We start from the raw sequence: 20,742 nt of genomic DNA on the forward strand, positions 1-20,742 counted from the left end.
TTAGCCCCTAAAACGTCCAGGGTGCCACACAACACAGCGTTGAAAGCTTGTAGACTGATCTGCTATTTTCAAAAGATTTGTATACACTTTGAAAACTTGAAATGGGACATTCTGCATAATGAGTACTTCTACTTTTGGTACTTTAAGTATATTTTGATGCCAATACTTTTGTACGTTTACTAAAGTAAATTCTGAATGCCAGACTTGTGTAACAGAGTATTTCTACATTGTGGTATTAATACTTTTACTTAAGTAAAACATTTGAGTACTTTTTTCCACCACTGGTCAGCAGCAGTCCAGTCAGTCATCTAATTGAAGCCAACCAATTGAATACATTGCAGATTGAGGCTTTAACCTTTGCTTTCATGGAATATCCAAGACCATTAGGGTTTATGGAAGATGCTTCTTAACATGTATTCTATTGCTAATTTGACCACTTCAAATACTATTATAATCTTAAAATAGCCAAATGACTGAAATCGTGGTCGTGGAAATGTACAACTTTATGCCATGAGTATTACGAAGTGGGGCATTAAATTACAAAAAGGTTGTGTGTAATCAAATTATAACGGGAGTGAATATGTAGGCGATGTACGTAGCTCCTCTTCTGAGCAACTGGAGCACACTGCAGCACCTGATGTTCCTCCTGTGGTGGCTCCTCCTGTAGCTCCTCCTTCCAAGCCTGTGTATTGTATTTTTGTTAGGATTGTACTTGCATAAGGGATGTTGAACACTGCTTGCAAAACTTAATCGACATTGTCTGTTTTCCATAAAACTGCTGGACACACACACACACACACACACACACACACACACACACACACACACACACACACAGTCAGCCAAGTTTTGCACGTATATTTTTCATACCCAATAATGTCGTGTAACCAATGTTTAAAACATCTTTTAACCCTTGTTTTACATGAGAGGACCTCCGTTTCGTTTTCGTTTTTTTTTTTTGCTGCATGTGCTATATATAGTTTTCACTTCTGGTTAATTCTGCATGTGATTTGTTCTGCATGTGTCTGTGGTTTTGGGTGTGTATGTGTGTGTGTACAGCATGTGTGTATGTGTGGGGTAGCTGGCCAAACAGGAATTGGACACTTTAGCCAACAAGAAGCAGAGGGGTCTATGTCAAACAACGTAGCTGTCAGAGTGACAGTGCCACTTATTCAGTCAGTTTCAGTCAGTTTGTCAGGATGAAATTTGCATCAATCTATATAATATTGTGTGAGTACTTTTATCTTTGCTAATTTTAGTACTTTAACCATTTTGATTAAGTCTGTATATCTTACCTGTTGTATCCCATGCCTACTGTTGTGCTGCTATGACACCTGAATGTCCACCGCAGGATCAATAAGTCTATTCTAATAGTCATAAGAGAATACTTGCTCTTTTCACTAACACTCTGCTTTGCACTCATTTATGTATTTAATGAGATGGAAATCCATATTTTACTGGAGGGACATTTTATTGTTTATAGATGTAATGTTAGTCAACCTCAGGGTCTCTCAGGCGCCCGGGTGGCGCAGTGGTAAAGTGCCTGCCTACCACCGGTTGTGGGTTTGAATCCACCATGGTGCGCCCGGCTTTGTTGAACGTCTACACATGTAAAATTTGTCACTGGACGTAATCCTATGGGCTGCGGCGGCACCTGTCAGCATGGAGTGTTGGGCGGGAGGAGTAGGACAAAGGCTCTACGTCCTCCCGGTGGGGAATCCTCACTGACACTGGCAGGTGAGTTAGTAGGATATAACAGCAGTAGCAACACAGAAATGTGTGTGTGGGGAGGAATTAATTGGCATACCGACTAAGATGGGGAGAAAAGAGGGTAAAAAGCATTAAACACATTGTTTCTGGTTCTGTTTGAAATTGGTGTCTATTAGCCTCAGACCAAGATGTATAGACGGAAGACAAAAAGAGAGAGAACTGTGTGAAAAGGAGGAAGTTGTGAGAAAAAAGCAAGAGAAAAAATTTGCTCAGAGAGGAAGACAGAATGACAGAACAAACGCGCGTGCACGCAAGCACGCACGCACGCACGCACGCACGCACGCACGCACGCACACACACACACACACACACACACACACACACACACACACACACACACACACACTCACTTGGCCGCGGACCACCATCTGAAAATGTTATGTACCAGGGACCACCAGAAGAGAAGATTTATGTTTAAAGAATTAAAAAATAGCAGATGTACAAGCTCGCAGTGCGGCACAATGTGAGCTTGCAGATCTGCTATTTTTAAACAGCCAACGTATAAATTGATAAAGTGGTTAAAATTATTGTGACGTTATATTAACTAATTTTGAATTGTAACTAATTTTCTGTCTGTCTGTCTGTCTGTCTCTCTCTTCCAAATGAAGGAGCCAGACACTTCCACATGTACTGTACACCATTGGTTCTCAAAGTGGGGTCAATGAGGATGTGTCTGGCTCCTTCATTTGGTTTTCTGTCACAGTGGATTATAAACCACTAGAGTTTCGGGGGGCTACGCCCCCCTCAACCCCAGCCGCGCACGGGGCCCAGCGTGGCCGTGTGTATATTGGGGGACCCAAATTGCCGGAGTGAAACTGTGGAAAAGTTTTTTTGAAAAAGGGAAAAATTTGAAGAAATAATATTTGTTATGTTTCAGGGGGTCCACAGGGGGTCCGCGGACCCCCTGATGGTCCACTGACCCCCTGTGGAGTGTTGGGACGCGCGGGGACACCCCTGGAACATTGCGGACCATTTCGGTGTTGTTTTTTTTTCATGAAGGTGGTTGCTTGTTTCTGGCGCAGGCTGTGCAAACCTGGCAACCCAGCGCATGCTGCCGCACGTTTAAGTGGCGTAGCGTCATGAGGGTCAGTGGGGCCGTGGCTCGGTCAGTGAAGACCCTGTAGTGCGGATGATATGTGGCATAGAGGGGCAGATTGTAAATCCACAGAGGAAACATCCGTGGGCTACCATTGGTTCAGCGATGTGTGCGGTCGCCCTGCGGCCCCTCCTCCTCCACCAATGTGCAGTATTGAGAGCCCTGACGTCACAACAATTGGAGCGATGGGCACTGCACTGTGGTTGGTTAGGGTACACCTAGGGCCCAGGTAGAACCCAGTTAAAGCCTGCATGGGCAAACCCAGTTAGGACCCGCCTTGGTCCCACATAAACATGGCTAGTTGGGGCCCACCTAAGGGCCAGGTAGAAGCTACTTATAGCCTGCATGGGCATCGCAGTTGGGACTGAAGTGGATGCCGCTGACATTGCTGACATGGGGTCCATATGGTTTAGCCCACCTTGAAACCATATGGGAACTACGCTGGCATGCTGGCTGTAATGCAAACGCTGCATCATACCTGCAGTGTGTAGTTTGATGTTGTGTGTGTAGCAGATATACCTGCAGTGTGTAGATCAATGTCCATAGGAAAGTCAATGCCCAGCAGTGTTTTTTTTCCCCAGCAGAGTTTCTAGTGTCTCTGTGTCTCTCTGGAAGAGGTTGCACATGAACTCTGCAGCCGCACTGAGGCGCTCCAACACAAACACTCTGACATTAAGCTGCTTCACACAACAAACATCAGCACCACGCTGCTGTTTGTCCAAAAGACACAATATCTCCTCTCCCACCGACGTCATGTGTTCATTGATCGACAGCCGTACAGACTCCTTTTGACACATTTTACGTCGTTTATCCAGCTCTCACTGACTGTCCACATCGGGCTGTTATTTTGCTGCGATGAAGTCAACGATGTGAGAGATTAGCTATCACAGACGGACGGACAGGGGGTGAAACATAGTCTTGCGCCATGCCTTTCGGCCTGGCGGAGACAATAAAAAACCGAAAGTAAAGGAAATGGCCATTTCTGCAACAGAAGTAGTCAATAAACTATGCTATGAAAACATGGGCCACATTGGCAAAGAATGTAAGAAAGAGGCAATCATGTAGAAAATAGCCGATCTCCAAGCTTACAAAGCCTCTCAACGTGAGGCGTTTCGAGCTTGTAGATCGGCTATTTTCACAATATTTACTTGTGGAACGGAGTCGGTTGATAAACACTGCTCTAATCGGAGCGAAATTATCTGAAATTACTACATGACCATAATGCAGCCTAACATGCGTTGCACGGGGCGGTCCTGCCATTACGTTAGTTACTGTAGTTGCTGTGGAGCTACATAGTTCTCCAGAAGACACACACAAACATACACCATCTACAATGGACGAACTGAGCAGCAATATAGACATTCAGCACACGAACGTGCATTGTTGACAAAGTGATTGCACAGCCGCTGCAGGCATGACAACCAGGTTAGCGTTAGCGACATGGCAGCTATCACAGCGCCCTGTCCGTCGTGCTGCAACTGCCTGTGATGGCTACAGCAGTAACAGCAAGCTGTCTGCGATGCCATTGTCTGGAGACTGCTCTTAGCGTGACACGACCAATGAGAGTGAGCGCTGTAGTTGTTGCTAAGATACGGTGGCGTCTCTGCCCCATAGCTTGTAGATCTCTCACACATGATTGGCGTAGGCTGCGTTGCCAGGTCTGACTTTGTGTGTAAGCAATGGTCGGCTTATTTTTGCGCGCCTTTGGGCTCGTTTGCATTGTGCGCACGGCAGCGCTTGTTTAGCGTACGTCAGCGCGACGTGGCAACGGACGTGGCAACGTGAAAGGTGATTGGCTGGTGAAAAGAAACAGCCGACGTTACACCAGAAATGGTGCCTGGAGAAAATGGTGACCAAAAAAAAAGTTTGGAAAAAAAGGAAAAAACCCCCGCAGCGGCTGGCTGCTGTTGTGGTGATGAGGTCGTGCGCACGGTAAACGGTACGAAGCTGGCTCCCCTTCCGTTTTGTCCGACATTTGGTGAGTAGAATTAATTATGTTGCGCGGTGGAAACGGTGTAGTGAGCAGTGAGATGTCCCCTACGCGAGGCGTAAATTCAGCGCGGCCGCCGTGGCGAGTCAGTAGGCGACATGTGGTCTGGCGGTGCGTTGTTTATCCGATAACAGAGCTGTGGGGTGTCGCCACCGAGGGTGCGGAAGTTGCTCGCCATTTATATAGTTAGATACTGGGTAGAATGCTCTTTGGATCAGGCCTACTCACATTTCAGGAAATTAACTGTGTGGATACTTTTCTCTGTGCATAGAATGTATGCATCACCATGTGGGCAGAAACTCCTGGCTGGCACCTCCATACAGTATGTCTTGAAGGCGATATCTTTAATCCAGTTATCATCACCACATAAAGCTATCATTATTTGTTGTCTTTATTCTGTCTCTCTGTCTCTTTGTGTCTCTCTCTCTCTCTCTCTCTCTCTATATCTCTCTCTCTCTCTCTCTCTCTCTCTCTCTCTCTCTCTCTCTCTCTCTCTCTCTCTCTCTCTCTCTGTCCCTGTCTCTCTCTCCTCACACAGTGCTGCATCTCCTCGTCTGCTGTGGACCTGCTCAAACAGATGGTGAGACAGGTTCAATGCACTGCATCATGGGTAGTGTGAGACAAGCCATCTGATGTGTTCCAACTTCCAACCATCCTGCTAATACCCAATAACTATCCAGGGGTTTTGAAACCCCACCACAATCCACCTCCACAAATAAATGAGTGTATAATTGTTGGGGCGGCAGTGGCTCAGGGGTAGAGTGGCCGGGTAGTGTGAGCTGGAAAACCGCAAGGTTCCCAGTTCGATCCCGGGCTGGGGCGCTCCCCTAGAGTTAGTGTCGAAGTGTCCTTGAGCAAGACGCTGAACCCCTAATTGCTCCCGATGAGCAGGTTGGTGCCTTGCATGGTTTCCTCCGCCATCGGTGTATGAATGTGTGTGTGAATGGGTTAATGGCACAATCAATGTAAAGCGCTTCGGATAGAAGCGCTATATAAATGCACCATTTACCATTTATAATTGTTATGGATTCATAGAAAATGAATAAGCAATATTTTCCATTGTGTGTGTTTTAGGATTAGCATTGTACAAATTGTTACATCCTATTCATAACTATTGCGGTCTCTTCCTATAATGCACGGTGACCTGTGCTTTTGTTTTGTGGTTCCTATAGCAACCACTAATTAATTACTGATTACTGGGGTAATCTAACTGGTGATCATACTCATTCCGTCTTGATTTTATCCTATGTAGATTGATGAAGTGTGTACGTACTGTACATGACTCAAGTTGTGTTCATGACAAAACAAAAGTTGTGTTCATTTGTCTTCTCCGATGACCTTAGTCTCGCATAGCCAGACGATTTGGATCTCCGCCTTCCGAAAAATCTGGGTACTTCTAAATTCAATGTATGGCCTAGAACAGCGGCGAGAATGGCTGTTGAAAAACATAAACTATGCCTACTGCTTTGAAAACCAATCCTTCCTTCTTAACTTCCTTCTTTTTTTCTTTCTTTCTGCCATTCTCATCTTCCAGTGACTCTGAGAGTCAGTCCTGATACAACTCAGTTCTTTCAACATGAGACCATCTCACTGAGCTGTGAGGAAGAAGGACACTCTATGCCGGGGTCATCTGTGAAACGAGAGACCAGTAGGAGAGGGAATAGAACCTGCAGCAATGGATGGGGAATAACTGAAGGTAAGTACGCAGGCAGGCAGGCAGGCAGGCGGGCGGGCGGACGGACGGACGGACGGACGGACGGACGGACGGACTGACGGACTGACGGACTGACAGACTGACAGACATCTTTTTAACTGAAATCCCTCTTTTCATTGTGATTCTGTGTAGGAGCCTCCTGTCTCTTCTCGCTGTATCATTGGGACAGTGGAGTGTATTGGTGTGAGTCTGAGGCAGGAGAACTCAGCCGGTCCATCAACATTACAATTTCTGGTACAAATATACACATCAACGTATTGTAATGGATAGACAGACAGAATTCACATACTATCGTTGTTAACACATTATAGGTTCATTCCCATTCAACCTAATGTATCATTTGCCTAGCAGTATTGTGTTGTTGTGCTAACCTTGACAAGTCAAGCGGCTCTGACTGTTGTCTTGATAAATAAGAGGCTACTATTTTAAATTGGGGATTAACTCCCATATTTATTTAAGATAAACAAGTGAAATCGGAAGTGATGAAGCACGAAACTTTGCCCAAAGAATTGGGACAGTATACAGTAGAATTGAAGCTGAATGATCTTTGTGGGGTTCTCTCTCCTGATTCGATGACGTTTGTCACCCACCTGATAAAGTATTTTTTAGAGCAATGGGACTGTTACTGAACAAACACTCTTTAGCAATGCTTACTATGTAATATAGGGCTTACTTTTTTAACAAAAACAATTTCTTTAACCAAAAACTCACTTGCTGTATTAATAATTTAATTCAGTGTGAATGCAGTGTTGTGTGTAAAACCAAAGGTTAAACCAACACTAATCAACCCTGAGGGCTGATTGGCATCCATGCATAAGTTTGACCTAGAAATAAGAGCAGACAGATGAGTGTGGTAACAAACAAATAATGGGATTGCAGCAGAGTAGGCTATGACAATAGCATTTGATAACACTTTAATCTCATTACTGTCAACATATAACTGACCCATTGAATGAAACGGTGGTCCTGGTCAATTTGTATTCCATGTTTGACATGTTGAGTTCTCAACTGCTGTATAAAAGGAAAAAGAAATGTTCTGTTAAATACTGTATATCAGCACAGGTGCGATTATATTCCACATCCACAGCTATTTGGTGAAATTATAAATATACACCTCTTTTGTTATACATTTTTTCATCCTCATTTAAGTACATGTGAACGATTGGTTCATGACAATCTGGGAACCCAGATCTAACTGAAAATGAAAAACAGCGACCTCTGCTGTTTATTCTATCTCAGTTTGCTCTGGGCGGAAGAAAACGCAGCACACGTGCGCAAGGAAACCGGGTTTTGGTCTGCCTTCACCGCTCCACTTCCGGGTGGTGCGACTATGTTTTCATTCCCACTAACAATATTTCTACACGGAACACTAACACCACTTCTCCCAGAGAACATTGATCGTTTTGGTTATAAGCCCAGTTGTTTCTATGATGAAAGAGCAAGTTAAAATGTGAATATCTTTCCGTGGTTTTGTCTGCTCCGCGGACGCTATTGTTAAATTAGTTTCGGTTAGTTACGAGGGGGGAAGGGTCGACGGACACGTGAATCCCGCCCACTACATTTGATTGGGTAAAGCGCGGCCTGCTTCCTGATCTGATAGCACGCCCACTTGAAACCAATGCGCACGGGTTGTCAACACGGCTACCGACAGATTCAAACGTAGAGCAGAATCTGTTCTTGAGAGATTAGGTTCATGATAACTGCTTCCTGGTTATGTAGCCACCAACCATCAAATGTTCATAACTCAACCTGCTTTTGGTTCTTGTTGGTCAATACAAAGCTGTTATCCTGGAGAGCTCTGAACTTCCTGTGATGGAGGGAAGTGATGTCACACTCCGCTGCTTGTCCAAAAACAAGACAACTGGTAAACCATCCTCTGACCGCCCAGCTGATTTCTATAAAAATAGATCCCTCATCAGGACTGAGTCTACAGGACAGATGACCATCCGGAATGTTTACAAGTCTGATGAAGGATTCTACAAGTGTAACATCTCTGACCTTGGAGAGTCAGCAGAGAGCTGGATAGGTGTGAAAGGTGAGAAAGTTATGCAATAATGCAGAATAAATCAGCCAATTACAAGATTAAGAGTTTAAAAACCCCAGCTAAAGGAGCTGTCCCCTCTTTCTTTGGTGTTTCGCCTTGATTGCGTCTAAACCCTAACATTTAATGTTTTTTTTTATTAAAACATTTAATTAATTTAACACAAGCTAGATAGACAAAAAAATCTGTTGAAAATCTGTTGCATCTGCCCTACTCTTGATCTAAATGTAAATCTGTAAATATATTGTACTGTAGCTACATATCTGCTAAGGCACAATCTAAATTACTGACATTTAGAAGAGATTCACAGCTCTGTCATGTTTTTTTTTTTTTTATATATTTGCACATATTTAAAATGTGTCCTCTGCATTTCATCCATTCTAATTATTTAATCTGTTTCTAATTATTCTTCTCCAGCCCCCAACGACAACAACAAATCTCTCCCTCCATATTTCTATCCTCTGATGTTGGCTGGAGTCTCCATCATTCTGCTGATTCTGGGCCTGTGTCTCTGGAAGAAATACAGAGGTAAGTCAATGATGTTCAGAAACACATATGAGAAGCTGTAAGATTCTACAGGATATGTAAATGTTCCTTGTGCTGTTTTGAGGCTTCATTATTGTCCTTATTTTAAAAAGTTTATTGTCACACCTGGGATTTGAACTCTTAATCCCCTGCATGGGAGATCAAACTTCTACCGCTCTACCAAGAAGTTCTATGGTGCTTTTTTTGGTGACAGGGCACTGTCTGCCACACCCCTTTTTGGCCAATCAGGGTGAAAGCGGGTTCATCCTTGGCTAAGGCCCAAGCTTTACATCAGGTTTTCTGAAAAATCTGTTAAATAACATACAATAACAACATTAATGTCTATCCCACAGTGATAGAAAATTGTCTTTGGTTATGGGCATAAAAAACATACACTCATGAAAGAGTGTATGTGTAAAAAATAGTATTGTAATAAGTAGTTATTGGCATCAATCATTTCTTATTTGTATGAGTTAATTGACTTAACTGTTTCTCTGTTGCAGGCTGTAGGACAGACAGACAGAGTGAAGATGTGACATACGCTGCTGTGACTGTGAAGCAGAGAGATAAACCCAGGGAGAGAGGTAGAGTATCACCACACTGAGCTCACTCACATAAATATAGGCTACTCTGATCGCCCACTTATTCTGTTGTTTTCCTCTCTCTGTGTTTTTACATTATTCAACCAGAGTGTCAACTATTTAACACAGGGGTCTTCAATGTTTTCAGGCCAAGGACCCCTTAGCTGAGAGAGAAATGAAGCAGGGACCCCCACGACATATTGGATTCATGTTAAATGTGTGTTTTCAGACTTTTAACGACTTAAACCCTCAATACTTTGTAACCTTGACCTTTGGCTCGGTAGCCTACTTGGTCTGCTCTTTTTTCCCTGTACACCAAACCTCTTCGTTGAAAATAGCTGATCTACAAGATCCCCAGAATTGGGATGTGAGGGTTAAAGTGGTTAATGTAAAAACATAAAAATAAAGTCCCTATCACACAAAGATTTGGCGGCCCCCCTGCAGCATCTCTGAGGACGGGTCCCGGACCCCTGTTGAAGACCCCTGATTTGAGCATGCTCTACTCAAGGTCAAAGTCAAAAGTCTTGAGGAATAGTCTCTTGTAGTTTAACTGGGTGCAGATTCTTTAGGATATATTCAATGAAAGGACTATCCGCACTCTCTTCAGTAGTTTCTAATGTTCTTTTTTAATAGGTTCACAGCACGAGCAGTCTATCTAGAGAAACGGATGCGTTTTGGCAAGTCGGCCTTCCTCAGCGTTTCTCTGTAAACGACAAATGGACAGAGCAGGCTCACTCAGTGAAGCTGGTCGGCCTCAGCTCCATGGCTCTATTCTCAACCAATCTCATGCACGCTTCACTAATAGAGCCCGCCTTCGTATGTGGAAGTTTGAATTGCTCATCCCTTAGCCTACTTGCTGTGTTGTGGTGCCACTGCTGCTGCTACTCACCCTCCACTTCCCCTTATGTACTTTGCAGGATTCAGGAGGCACCTACTGTAATTTGTAGGGGAAATGTAACGTGCTCCTCAGAGTACTTAAAAGCAAATCCATTCATCACCAAACTATATAAATGTATTGCTCTTTTATATTCAATACAAACATTTGAATTCAATTTGTGGGTTTTCCTAACCGAATTGCTGTTTCTTTTGTTTTTCCAGACCAGACCTCTGAAGAGCCAGACATCTACTCAATTTTGAAGATAAACACAGCAGGTCAGTCACAATGTACACAGCTATGCAGATGGTTTTAACCAACTCAGCCTGGTTTAAATGAAGGGAAAAGTGCTAGTCAGGGTTAGGATGATTCACAAAAGGGAGAACAGTTCTCTCTCTACAAAAAACAGACATACAGTTGTTTTCAGCATTATAACCTAATAACAAAAATGAAAAAAGAGAATACTGGAGCTGAGTGACGTGACTTCCTCTTAGGCCTACCTCGACGACGATCCAGTATTCTCCTTCTTAACAAGCAGTCATATTCTTAGAAGCACTGGACTCTCATCCTAAGAAAAAGGTTAAGTGTGTTCACTTCGTTTTAATTATAGTCTTTTTTCCCTTTTGCTGGTCCCTTACATTCACTGCACCTGAGGATGTCAACCCGGTCCACACTAACATCTCTTGTTCTGTGTCTCTTGATTGTGACCATCTACTAATCTTTTTGATCCAATAGTTAATCCAAGTTTCATGAAGATCTATCCATCCGTTCTCTGGATATATTACTAAAAATAGACAGGACCAATACATGCCACACATTGGTACTACCTATATTTACAGCAACCATGGGCCCGAAACTGTTAATACTCTAATTTATGCAAAACTAGAAAGGGACACTCCCATTAATAAAACTTGTATTCTATATATCGTTATGAATTCACAAAAACAAGTGGTTAACAAGACACGTTCTCCAACTGGCCCCCACTATCGAGACTTTTAAATCTCGCCTTAAGACCCACCTTTATGCCCTGGCTTTTAATTCCGTTTGAGTTTCTGTGTTTTCTCTGTTGCATTGCATTGTTTTCTATGTCTGCTGACGCTGCTGCGTCATGTATTTTCTTTGTTTTGTTTTTATCTCTGTACAGCACTTTGTAGGCCTTGAGTTTTAAAATGTGCTATATAAATAAAGTGGATTGGATTGGATTGGATTTATTTTAATTAAAGTTTGCATTCCTGTGATGCAAATGTTCAGTACATACTGTACAACATAAAATATTAAATGTGTCCTTGCATATTTGTATAACTTGAAGAATACATTTCATTCAGTACACGTTGGTAGCCATTATATTAAAGCCACAATGTCTTTCTGACAATATTTGTCCAATCCTAATGTGTTACAGTTTGTGTTGTATTGTTTTTTTTGTGTTACAGATGGAGAAGTTTGAGTTCAGAAGACAGGAAGAGTTCAGAGTACCAAGTGCAAAGTCACTGCCGGCTTCCTTGCATGTACACACATTTGAGCAAGCAACTGCAAGCAACTGCCTCCACCCCAGGATATTAGCTCTTTGCAAATGGCTATTTTAAAATGCATCACTTTAGTGATGCTTGCGGAACTTGGTTGAGGCTCGTTCCTGACCGCATCAGTGTCGTGCCAATAATAATGAAGCACACCCTCTCATATGTAATATTGCGTATTTGGAACATCTCTATTTATTAGCTGCTGCCGTTAACATGAAAAATGAACTCTTCTGAGGAAAATTATATTTCCAGTCAGCTCCTCATGACACTGGCCACCTCTGGTAAAATCTCCTAATTGAAAAGGATCACGCTTTTTTTTGGCCAAAGTCACATGTTTTTGTGTCTTAGGCCCAAAAAATGGCACAGACACACACACAGACTCACACACAGACGCACGCACGCGCGCACGCGCGCGCACACACACACACACACACACACACACACACACACACACACACACACACACACACACACACACACACACACACACACACACACACACAGACTCACACACGCAGGCACGCATCAGCCAAGTTGTGCATGTGACACACATTTGTGATATATGATATATAATATAATATATACATTACACAATAATGTCATGTAACCAATGTTTAAAACATCAATTAACCCATGTTTTACATGGAGAGGAAAACAGAGGATCAATTTCATGTTTTTAAATAAACCTCTGGTTTATTCTGCATGTGATTTGTTCTGCATGTGTCTGTGGGTGTGGGTGTTGGTGTGCGTGTGTATGTGTGTACGTGTAGTGTGGGGTAGCTGGCTGAGCCTCTTACCAAACAGGAATTGGACACCTGACAACAAGAAGCAGATCGGGGTCTATGTCAAACAACGTAGCTGTCACTTATTCAGTCAGTTTCAGTCAGTTTGTCAGGATGAAATTTGCATCAATCTGTATAATATCGTGTGAGTACTTTTCACTTTGCAAATTTTTGTTGACTTCAACCATTTTATTAAGCCTGTATCCTACCTGCTGTATCGTATGCCTACTGTTGTGCTGCTATGACACCTGAATGTCCACCACAGGATCAATAAAATAATGTCTATTCTAATAGTCATAAGAGAATACTTGCTCTTTTCACTAACACTCTGCTTTGCACTCATTTATGTATTTAATGAGACGGAAATCCTTATTTTACTGGAGGGACGTTTTATTGTTTATAGATGTAATGTTAGTCAACCTCAGGGTCTCTCAGGCGCCCGGGTGGCGCAGTGGTAAAGTGCCTGCTCACCACCACGGAGGTTGTGGGTTCGAATCCACCATGGTGCATCCGACTTTGTTGAACGTCTACACATGAACACAATTGGCGGGTGATATTTGTCACTGCACGTAATCATGCAGGCTGCACCTGTCAGCAGGGAGTGTTGCGCGGGAGGAGTAGGGCATAGAACCTATGCCCTCCCGGTGGAGATCCTCACCGGCACTGGCAGGTGAGTCAGTAGGATATAATAGCAGTGGCGACACAGAAATGTCTGTGTGGGGAAGAATGAATTGGCATAGCGACTAAATTGGGGAGAAAAGGGAGTAAAAAGCAACAAACAAAAAAAACTCAGAGTCTGGCAGTAGAACTCCACTTATAGAGTGTTTTTAAAACCTGAGGGCAACTCATATCATTGTAGGTGCTCACAGCTAACACCCCCTCACATCCCTGCTGTGGAGAGTCCAAACTTTCTCTCAGCCTGTCAGGGGTGGGGCCAGGTTTTAAAGCTTGCCATAATAATCATGGAGTAACGAGGTCAGGAGACACTGAAGTCCAGATTATATTGACATTTTCGCAGTTTCAGCAGAGATATAATAAATGATTATGTATTAATTTATTTAACTAACATTAAACACACCATTGTTTCTGGTTCTATGTGAAATTGGTGTCTACTATGCATTGTAACCTCAGACCTAACCTAAAGATGTATAGACGGAAGACAAAAAGAGAGAGAACTGTGTGAAAAGGAAGTCGTGAGAAAAAAGCAAGAGAAAGAATTAGCGAGAGGAAGACAGAATGACAGCATTGGTTCTCAAACTTTTTCATGCCAAGGAGGACCCCAAAATTGATATATATATTGGCCGCGGACCACCATCTGAAAATGATATGTGCCAGGGACTCCCAGTAGAGAAGATTTATGTTTAAAAAATGCAAAAAAAATGAAATATTTTTTCAAAAATAGCCAGCGTATAAATGGATAAAGTGGTATTGTGACGTTATATTAACTAATTTTACCAGGGATCCCCGGAACACTCCGAGGGACCCCTCCCAGAGGTAATGCTCTTTGGATTAGGCCCACTCATTTCAGGAAATTAACCATGTGGATAATTTTCTCTAGAATGTATGGAACTATAGATCACCTGTGGGGTGCAAACTATCTTGGCTGGCATCCCTACAGTATGTCCTAAAGGTGGTATCCTTCAATCCAGTTATCATCACCACATAAAGCTCTAATACATTTTTTTCTCTCTGTCTCTCTCTCTCTCTCTCTCTCTCTCTCTCTCTCTCTCTCTCTCTCTCTCTCTCTCTCTCTCTCTCTCTCTCTCTCTCTCTCTCTATCTATCTCTCTCTCTCTCTCCCTACACAGTGCTGCATCTGCTCGTCTGCTGTGGACCTGCTCAAACAGACGGTGAGACAGGTTCAATGCACTGCATTATGGGTAGTGTGAGACAAGCCATCTGATGTGTTCCAACTTCCAACCATCCTGCTAAAACACAATAACTATCCAGGGTGTGTGTGCGTGCGTGCGTGCACACATATATATATATAAATACAGTATATTTATATATTCAATGATGTATATTCAAAGATTGCAAAACATTTTGCGATGTAAAAAAAAATAGCAGATCTACAAACTCTGTGGTGCAGCACAAAATGACATGCTATGAGCTTGTAGACCAGCCTTCCTTCCTAACTTTCTTTCTTTCTTTCTTTCTTTCCGCCCTTCTCATCTTCCAGTGACTCTGAGAGTCAGTCCTGATAAAACTCAGTTCTTTCTACACAACTTCATCTCACTGAGCTGTGAGGAAGAAGGACAGTCTATGCCGGTGTCATCTGTGAAACGAGAGACCAGTACGAGGGGGAATAGAACCTGCAACAATGGATGGGGACTCACTTTAGGTAAGTATACAGACAGACAGACAGACAGACAGACAGACAGACAGACAGACAGACAGATAATTAACTGAAATCCCTCTTTTCTTTCATTGTGATTCTGTGTAGGGGTGTTCTGTCACATAACCCTGTATCCTGGGGACACTGGAGTTTATTGGTGTGAGTCAGACGACCTCAGTCGGTCCATCAACATTACAATCTCTGGTACAATCTATATAACTATATCAATGTTTTGTAATGGGTATACAGACATACTTCACATACTGTCATTTCAAGATGTTTATGCTGTCAAGTGGCTACATCATACGGCTACATCTGTTCTTTTAATAAACAATACCATTTTTTTAAAAGTTTGAAACCTAGATGAATTAATTCCTAGGTTATCCAATTTAATTATTTATTATTTTGACCTAGAAATAAGAGCAGACAGATGAGAATGGTAACACATAATAATGGGATAGTAGCAGAGTAGGCCATGACAATATTATTTGATCAACACTTTAATCTCATTACTGTCCACATCCACAGCTACAGTATGTAGGTGAAATTATAATACCTCTTTTGTTATATCTTTTTTCACTGTCATTTAAGTACATGTGAACGATTGGTTCATGATAGGGTTGTGGAGCCACCAACCATCACATGTTCAGTCTCAACCTGCTTTTTGTTCAAGTTGGTCAAGGAGACGTTATCCTGGAGAGCCCTGCACTTCCTGTGATGGAGGGAGATGATGTCACTCTGCGCTGCATGTCCAAAAACAAGACAACTGGTAAACCATCCTCTGACCTCCCAGCTGCGTTCTATAAAAATGGATCCCTCATCAGGACTGAGTCTACAGGACAGATGACCATCCACAGTGTTAACAAGTCTGATGAAGGATTCTACAAGTGTAGCATCTCTGACCTTGGAGAGTCACCAAAGAGTTGGATGGGTGTGAAAGGTGAGAAAGTTACGCAATAATGCAGAATAAATCAGTCAATTACAAGATTAAGAGTTTAAAAATCCCAGCTAGCTGTCCCTATAGGCTGTGCTGTTCTGTTACACCCCATAACGTACCCTGTCCATTAGAGTCACACACACAAGCTAGATGGACTAAAAATCTGCCCTTCTCTTGATCTAAACGTAAATCTGTAAATATCTTGCACTGCTAGCTACATATCTGCTGAGGCACAATCTAAATGACTGACAGTTTTTCTTTTTACATTTTCCTCTGCATTTCACCCATCCTAACTATTTAATCTGTATCTAATTCTGCTTCTCCAGCCTCCAAAGACAACAAATCAAACCCTTCCCCCCTCTCTCTCCCTCCATATTTCTACCCTCTGATGTTGGCTGGAGTCTCCATCATTCTGCTGATTCTGGGCCTGTGTCTCTGGAAGAAATGCAGAGGTACGTCAATGATGTTCAGACATTCTACAGGATATGTAAATGTTCCTTGTACTGTTTTGAGGCTTCATTATTGTCCCTATTTTAAAGCTGCAATCCATAAGTTTATTGTCCCACCTGGGATTTGAACTCTGGTCTCCTGCCTGGGAGATCAAACTTCTACCGCTCTACCAAGAAATTATGTTCTTTTCTTTGGTGACAGGGCACTGCCACACCCCTTTTTGGCCAATCAGGGTGAAAAGCGGGTTCATCCTTGGCTAAGGCCCAAGCTTTACATTAGGTTTTCTGTACAATCTGTTAAATAACTGCTAAAACATACAGTACCATAACAACGTTATTGTCCATGCCACAGTGATAGAAAATGGTCTGCTACCAAACAACAAAATACTATTTCTAAGTAGTTTGACATTAATTATTTTCATAAGTTAATTGACTTAGCTGTTTCTCTGTTGCAGGCTGTAGGGCTCTACCTAAATGACACTGTTGATTTCCATGGCATAACAATAATAATGTTCAAAGATTTATGGTACAATTCTTTCTTTCCAATTTATTTTTCTATTTTTCTTTCTTTCTTTCTTTCTACAGACCCATGTTGTGTCAGGTAAGTACGTCTAATAATAACCATGACAGCAATAAATTCCTACTTAATACATTTCTATAGAATTCAAAAGATCTCTATATCCTTTAATTACAGACCAGTTCAGTCTCAGGTAACCAATCCGGTTTCAGCTGGAAACCAGGGGACCAAACAAAGTGGGGCTCCTGATGATGTGTACTGCCCACTGCAGCACGGTCAGTTTTTGAACCAATCATGTTGGTAAAAATAAATACCAATTCATTAAACAATGAATATCCTTTTTGGAAGTATTATCATCTGTCTGTTCGTTTTTCCCCTTTTATGTAAATCAGAAGCAGAATAATTAACTAAATTGAAACCATGTGTGAAATATTGATAAGCACCACATTAATGCTTACTTTATTTACCTTTAGGCGACACAAATGTCTATGGAGTAATCAATCACTCTGAAGACTATGAAAATGGTACAGTATATACTTTCAAGGTTTAGTCAAATAATTTCATTTAGTTTTATTATAAAATATTGACATTAGGTGAATTTGTTCAGGTTCAGGTTCAGATGTATCACTTGATTTGTTGGATTGTTTTGTAACTTCTTAGAAGAGGTTTTGGTTGGGTATAGTTACCTTACCATGATGTGACTTCCAAATATTGGCGTCATTCTTTACGATTCTTATATTTTGAACAAAACAAATCTTGTATGGGGGTCCCTGGCTTCAGATGGGGATCCACAGGCCTAATACATGGCCTTTGACATGAAGGAGTTTGCGAACCACTGATCTAGGTTACAATCACTGTGTAATCTTAAATGATACTGTTGACTTCCATGGAATAGCCATTTAAATGCTCAAAGATTTATTGGTTTTATTTATTTTCTTATTACAGATCCATGTTATGTCACGTAAGTACAGTATTACTCTGTCTTTTAATAAACATGTCGGCAACAGATTCCTACTTAATATATAGTATGTCTATAGATTTCAAAAGATTTCTAATTCATTTCTGCTAAATATATATTTTCATTGCAGACCAGTTCAGTCTCAGGGAACCAACCAGGGCTCCGCTGGAGACCAGGGGACCAATCAAAGTGGGGCTCCTGATGATGTGTACTGCCCACTGCAGCACGGTCAGTTTTTTAACCAATCATGTTGGTCAAGGACAATTCTGAAAAGAACAACTCGTTATATGAATCAATTTAAAAATAAACCAAAAAATGTAAAGCATGTGTGAAATAACAACAATAAGCACCACATTAATGTGTACTTTTGTTTACCTTTAGGTGACACAAGCGTCTATGGAGTAATCGATCACTCTGATGATTATGAAAATGGTATAGTATTTACTTTCAAGGTTCAGATAAATTATTTAATTTGGTTTTATTATAGAGTATTAACATTGAGAAGACATATGTACATACGTATGTACCAACCTTGTGAACGTGATATCTCAGAAACACTGTGAGGGAATTTTATGATATGTAGCACTAATGTCCACTTGGATACAAGGATTAATTAGAAGTAAAGTGTCTTCATTAATTAAGTCTCCATCCAGTAAATATCGTCTCTGTCGGGTGGAAACCTCATATGTCCAAAACTGTTACTTTTCAGGATTAGAATTCACAAATAGCAAAAGTAGCAGATCTACAAGGTCAAAACGCGATGCTTCGCGCCACGTTTCAAATTTGTAGATCTGCTACTTTTGATTCTTTTGTGTGACGCTGTAGTATGAGCAAGCAGGGTGTTAATTGGCGAAAAAGGTTGGAGGTAAGAGATTTCTGCCCGACAGCAGCGATCTACTATACGAGTCTGGACAGACATGGATGTCTGATAAGAACAAGGCATACAACCACACTGCAGTATTTATGGAAAGAAGAAAGAAAAATCTGTTTAATTTTGATTCTAGCATTTTAAATAGGAGGAAGAACTGTGACAAAGTCACTGTTTGTTGTTGTGCATGCTACATAATACCTTTATCAATCATTGTAAATGGATAGGAGAAAAAAAGGGACACAACCTAAATCTCTACCAAAGTGTTCTCATACCATATTGTTAGCATCAGTCACTCATTAGTAGGACCAGAGTCCAGAATGTAATGGATGTCGAGGGAAATTCTAGTGAGCAAAGATATCTGTGATATGTTGAGATGGAATGAAAATGGAACTTTAATGAATGATACCACTCACAACTGAATGAGATGTGAATACATTTCTTCATATTCCACAGTTAAGGAAAAGCAGTAGATAACATATTATACAGTGTAATGTTCACTGACAGAGTTCCTGTTTTAAATGTATACTGTCACTGTGTTTAAACTCTTAGATACAGTGGTGTAGGACAACCCAACATGACAGATGGATAAAGTCAATGGATCTTCACCATTACTACATAATAATAAAATAAATAAATGCAGGATTACCTGTATGTAGCCATCCACATGCAAGAGCCATGTTCTCTCACGCACGCACGCACGCACGCACGCACGCACGCACGCACGCACACACACACACACACACACACACACACACACACACACACACACACACACACACACATATATTCAGAGATGTACTGTATATACATACACATGTACCCTATGTGTGTTTGTGTGCATGTGCAAACACGCACATGCACACAAACACAGGTAGGCTGCATGTGCATACACACATATAAATGCATAAAACACCTATTTTACGATTCTAGCATATTAACTTGTGTATATACACTTTTTTTTGTATATACAGTTGTGGTTTTAAATAAATTATATTAAATATCATATTAATTCAACATTTTCTTTGTCTGTGTTCAGATATTTTCAAGTAAATGTTAAACTTCAAACATTTAATGTATATTTGTTATAGTTTACTATTTGTTTTACAGACTTTTGTTTTATTGAATTCAAATCAAAAGTTATGTTAACATAAAATAATTATGTTTTTGTTTAATAATTTTATTTTAGATATCAACTCACTTAACAACACTTGTTTGTAGAGATTGTGACTTGCTGTTTTAAATTACTTTCATTCATCTCAAACAAATAATTCCATGTTTTGCTCTTTTTCTATATTAATTTTCTGTGAAGTGTTTTTGCTTACATGATTTTCATGTATTTTCAAGTATGTGAATAAAATAAAATAAAATAATAAATCTTTATTTTCTATTATATTATACTTTTGTAGTAATATTTTACTATGCTAACTCAGTCAGTCCAAGTACAGATGGCTAGATCAGACCTCAAGACCTTTTAATTTTGTATTCTTGTTCACACACATGTTCACACACACACGCACGCACGCACGCACGCACGCACGCACGCACACACACACACACACACACACACACACACACACACACACACACACGCACGTCAGCACGTCAGCAAAGTTGTGCACGTGACACACATTTGTGATATATTTTTTACACACAATAATGTCATGTACCAATATTTAAAACGTTTTATTTTTTCTGCATGTGCTATAGATAGTTTTCACTTCTGGTTCATTCTGCATGTGTCTGTGTCTGCGTCTGTGTCTGCGTCTGTGTCTGTGGGTGTGGGTGT

The 20,742-nt window shown here is 41.3% G+C and overlaps 1 protein-coding gene and 1 long non-coding RNA gene across 4 annotated transcripts; both read left to right on the forward strand.

Moving 5' to 3' along the window:
- The first annotated feature begins 1,109 nt into the window (after positions 1-1,109).
- LOC311035543 (Fc receptor-like protein 5) lies at positions 1,110-19,960 on the forward strand. Of its 3 annotated transcripts, XM_084043817.1 has the most exons (13): positions 1,110-1,230; positions 5,395-5,436; positions 6,391-6,552; positions 6,703-6,804; positions 8,351-8,605; positions 16,488-16,613; positions 17,196-17,211; positions 17,305-17,402; positions 17,601-17,651; positions 18,073-18,088; positions 18,216-18,313; positions 18,467-18,517; positions 19,506-19,960. In XM_084043817.1, the coding sequence occupies exons 1-13, from the start codon at positions 1,200-1,202 to the stop codon at positions 19,517-19,519; spliced, it is 1,062 nt and encodes a 353-aa protein (XP_083899943.1). In that variant the 5' UTR covers positions 1,110-1,199; the 3' UTR covers positions 19,520-19,960. The 3 variants fall into 3 exon arrangements, with proteins under 3 accessions (XP_083899943.1, XP_083899944.1, XP_083899945.1); XM_084043818.1 differs by lacking the exons at positions 17,305-17,402; positions 17,601-17,651; positions 18,073-18,088; XM_084043819.1 differs by lacking the exons at positions 16,488-16,613; positions 17,196-17,211; positions 17,305-17,402; ... (3 more) ...; positions 18,467-18,517; positions 19,506-19,960 and adding exons at positions 9,029-9,139; positions 9,640-9,720; positions 10,816-10,869; positions 12,022-12,171.
- LOC311035548 lies at positions 12,423-15,220 on the forward strand. The gene is made up of 3 exons (XR_014599738.1): positions 12,423-13,035; positions 14,698-14,739; positions 15,069-15,220. It is a non-coding gene; the product is annotated as an uncharacterized lncRNA (long non-coding RNA).
- Positions 19,961-20,742: the final 782 nt, after the last annotated feature.

Source organism: Gymnoscopelus microlampas (assembly GCF_963454915.1).
Source record: "Gymnoscopelus microlampas genome assembly, chromosome: 19".
Classification (NCBI taxonomy): domain Eukaryota; kingdom Metazoa; phylum Chordata; class Actinopteri; order Myctophiformes; family Myctophidae; genus Gymnoscopelus; species Gymnoscopelus microlampas.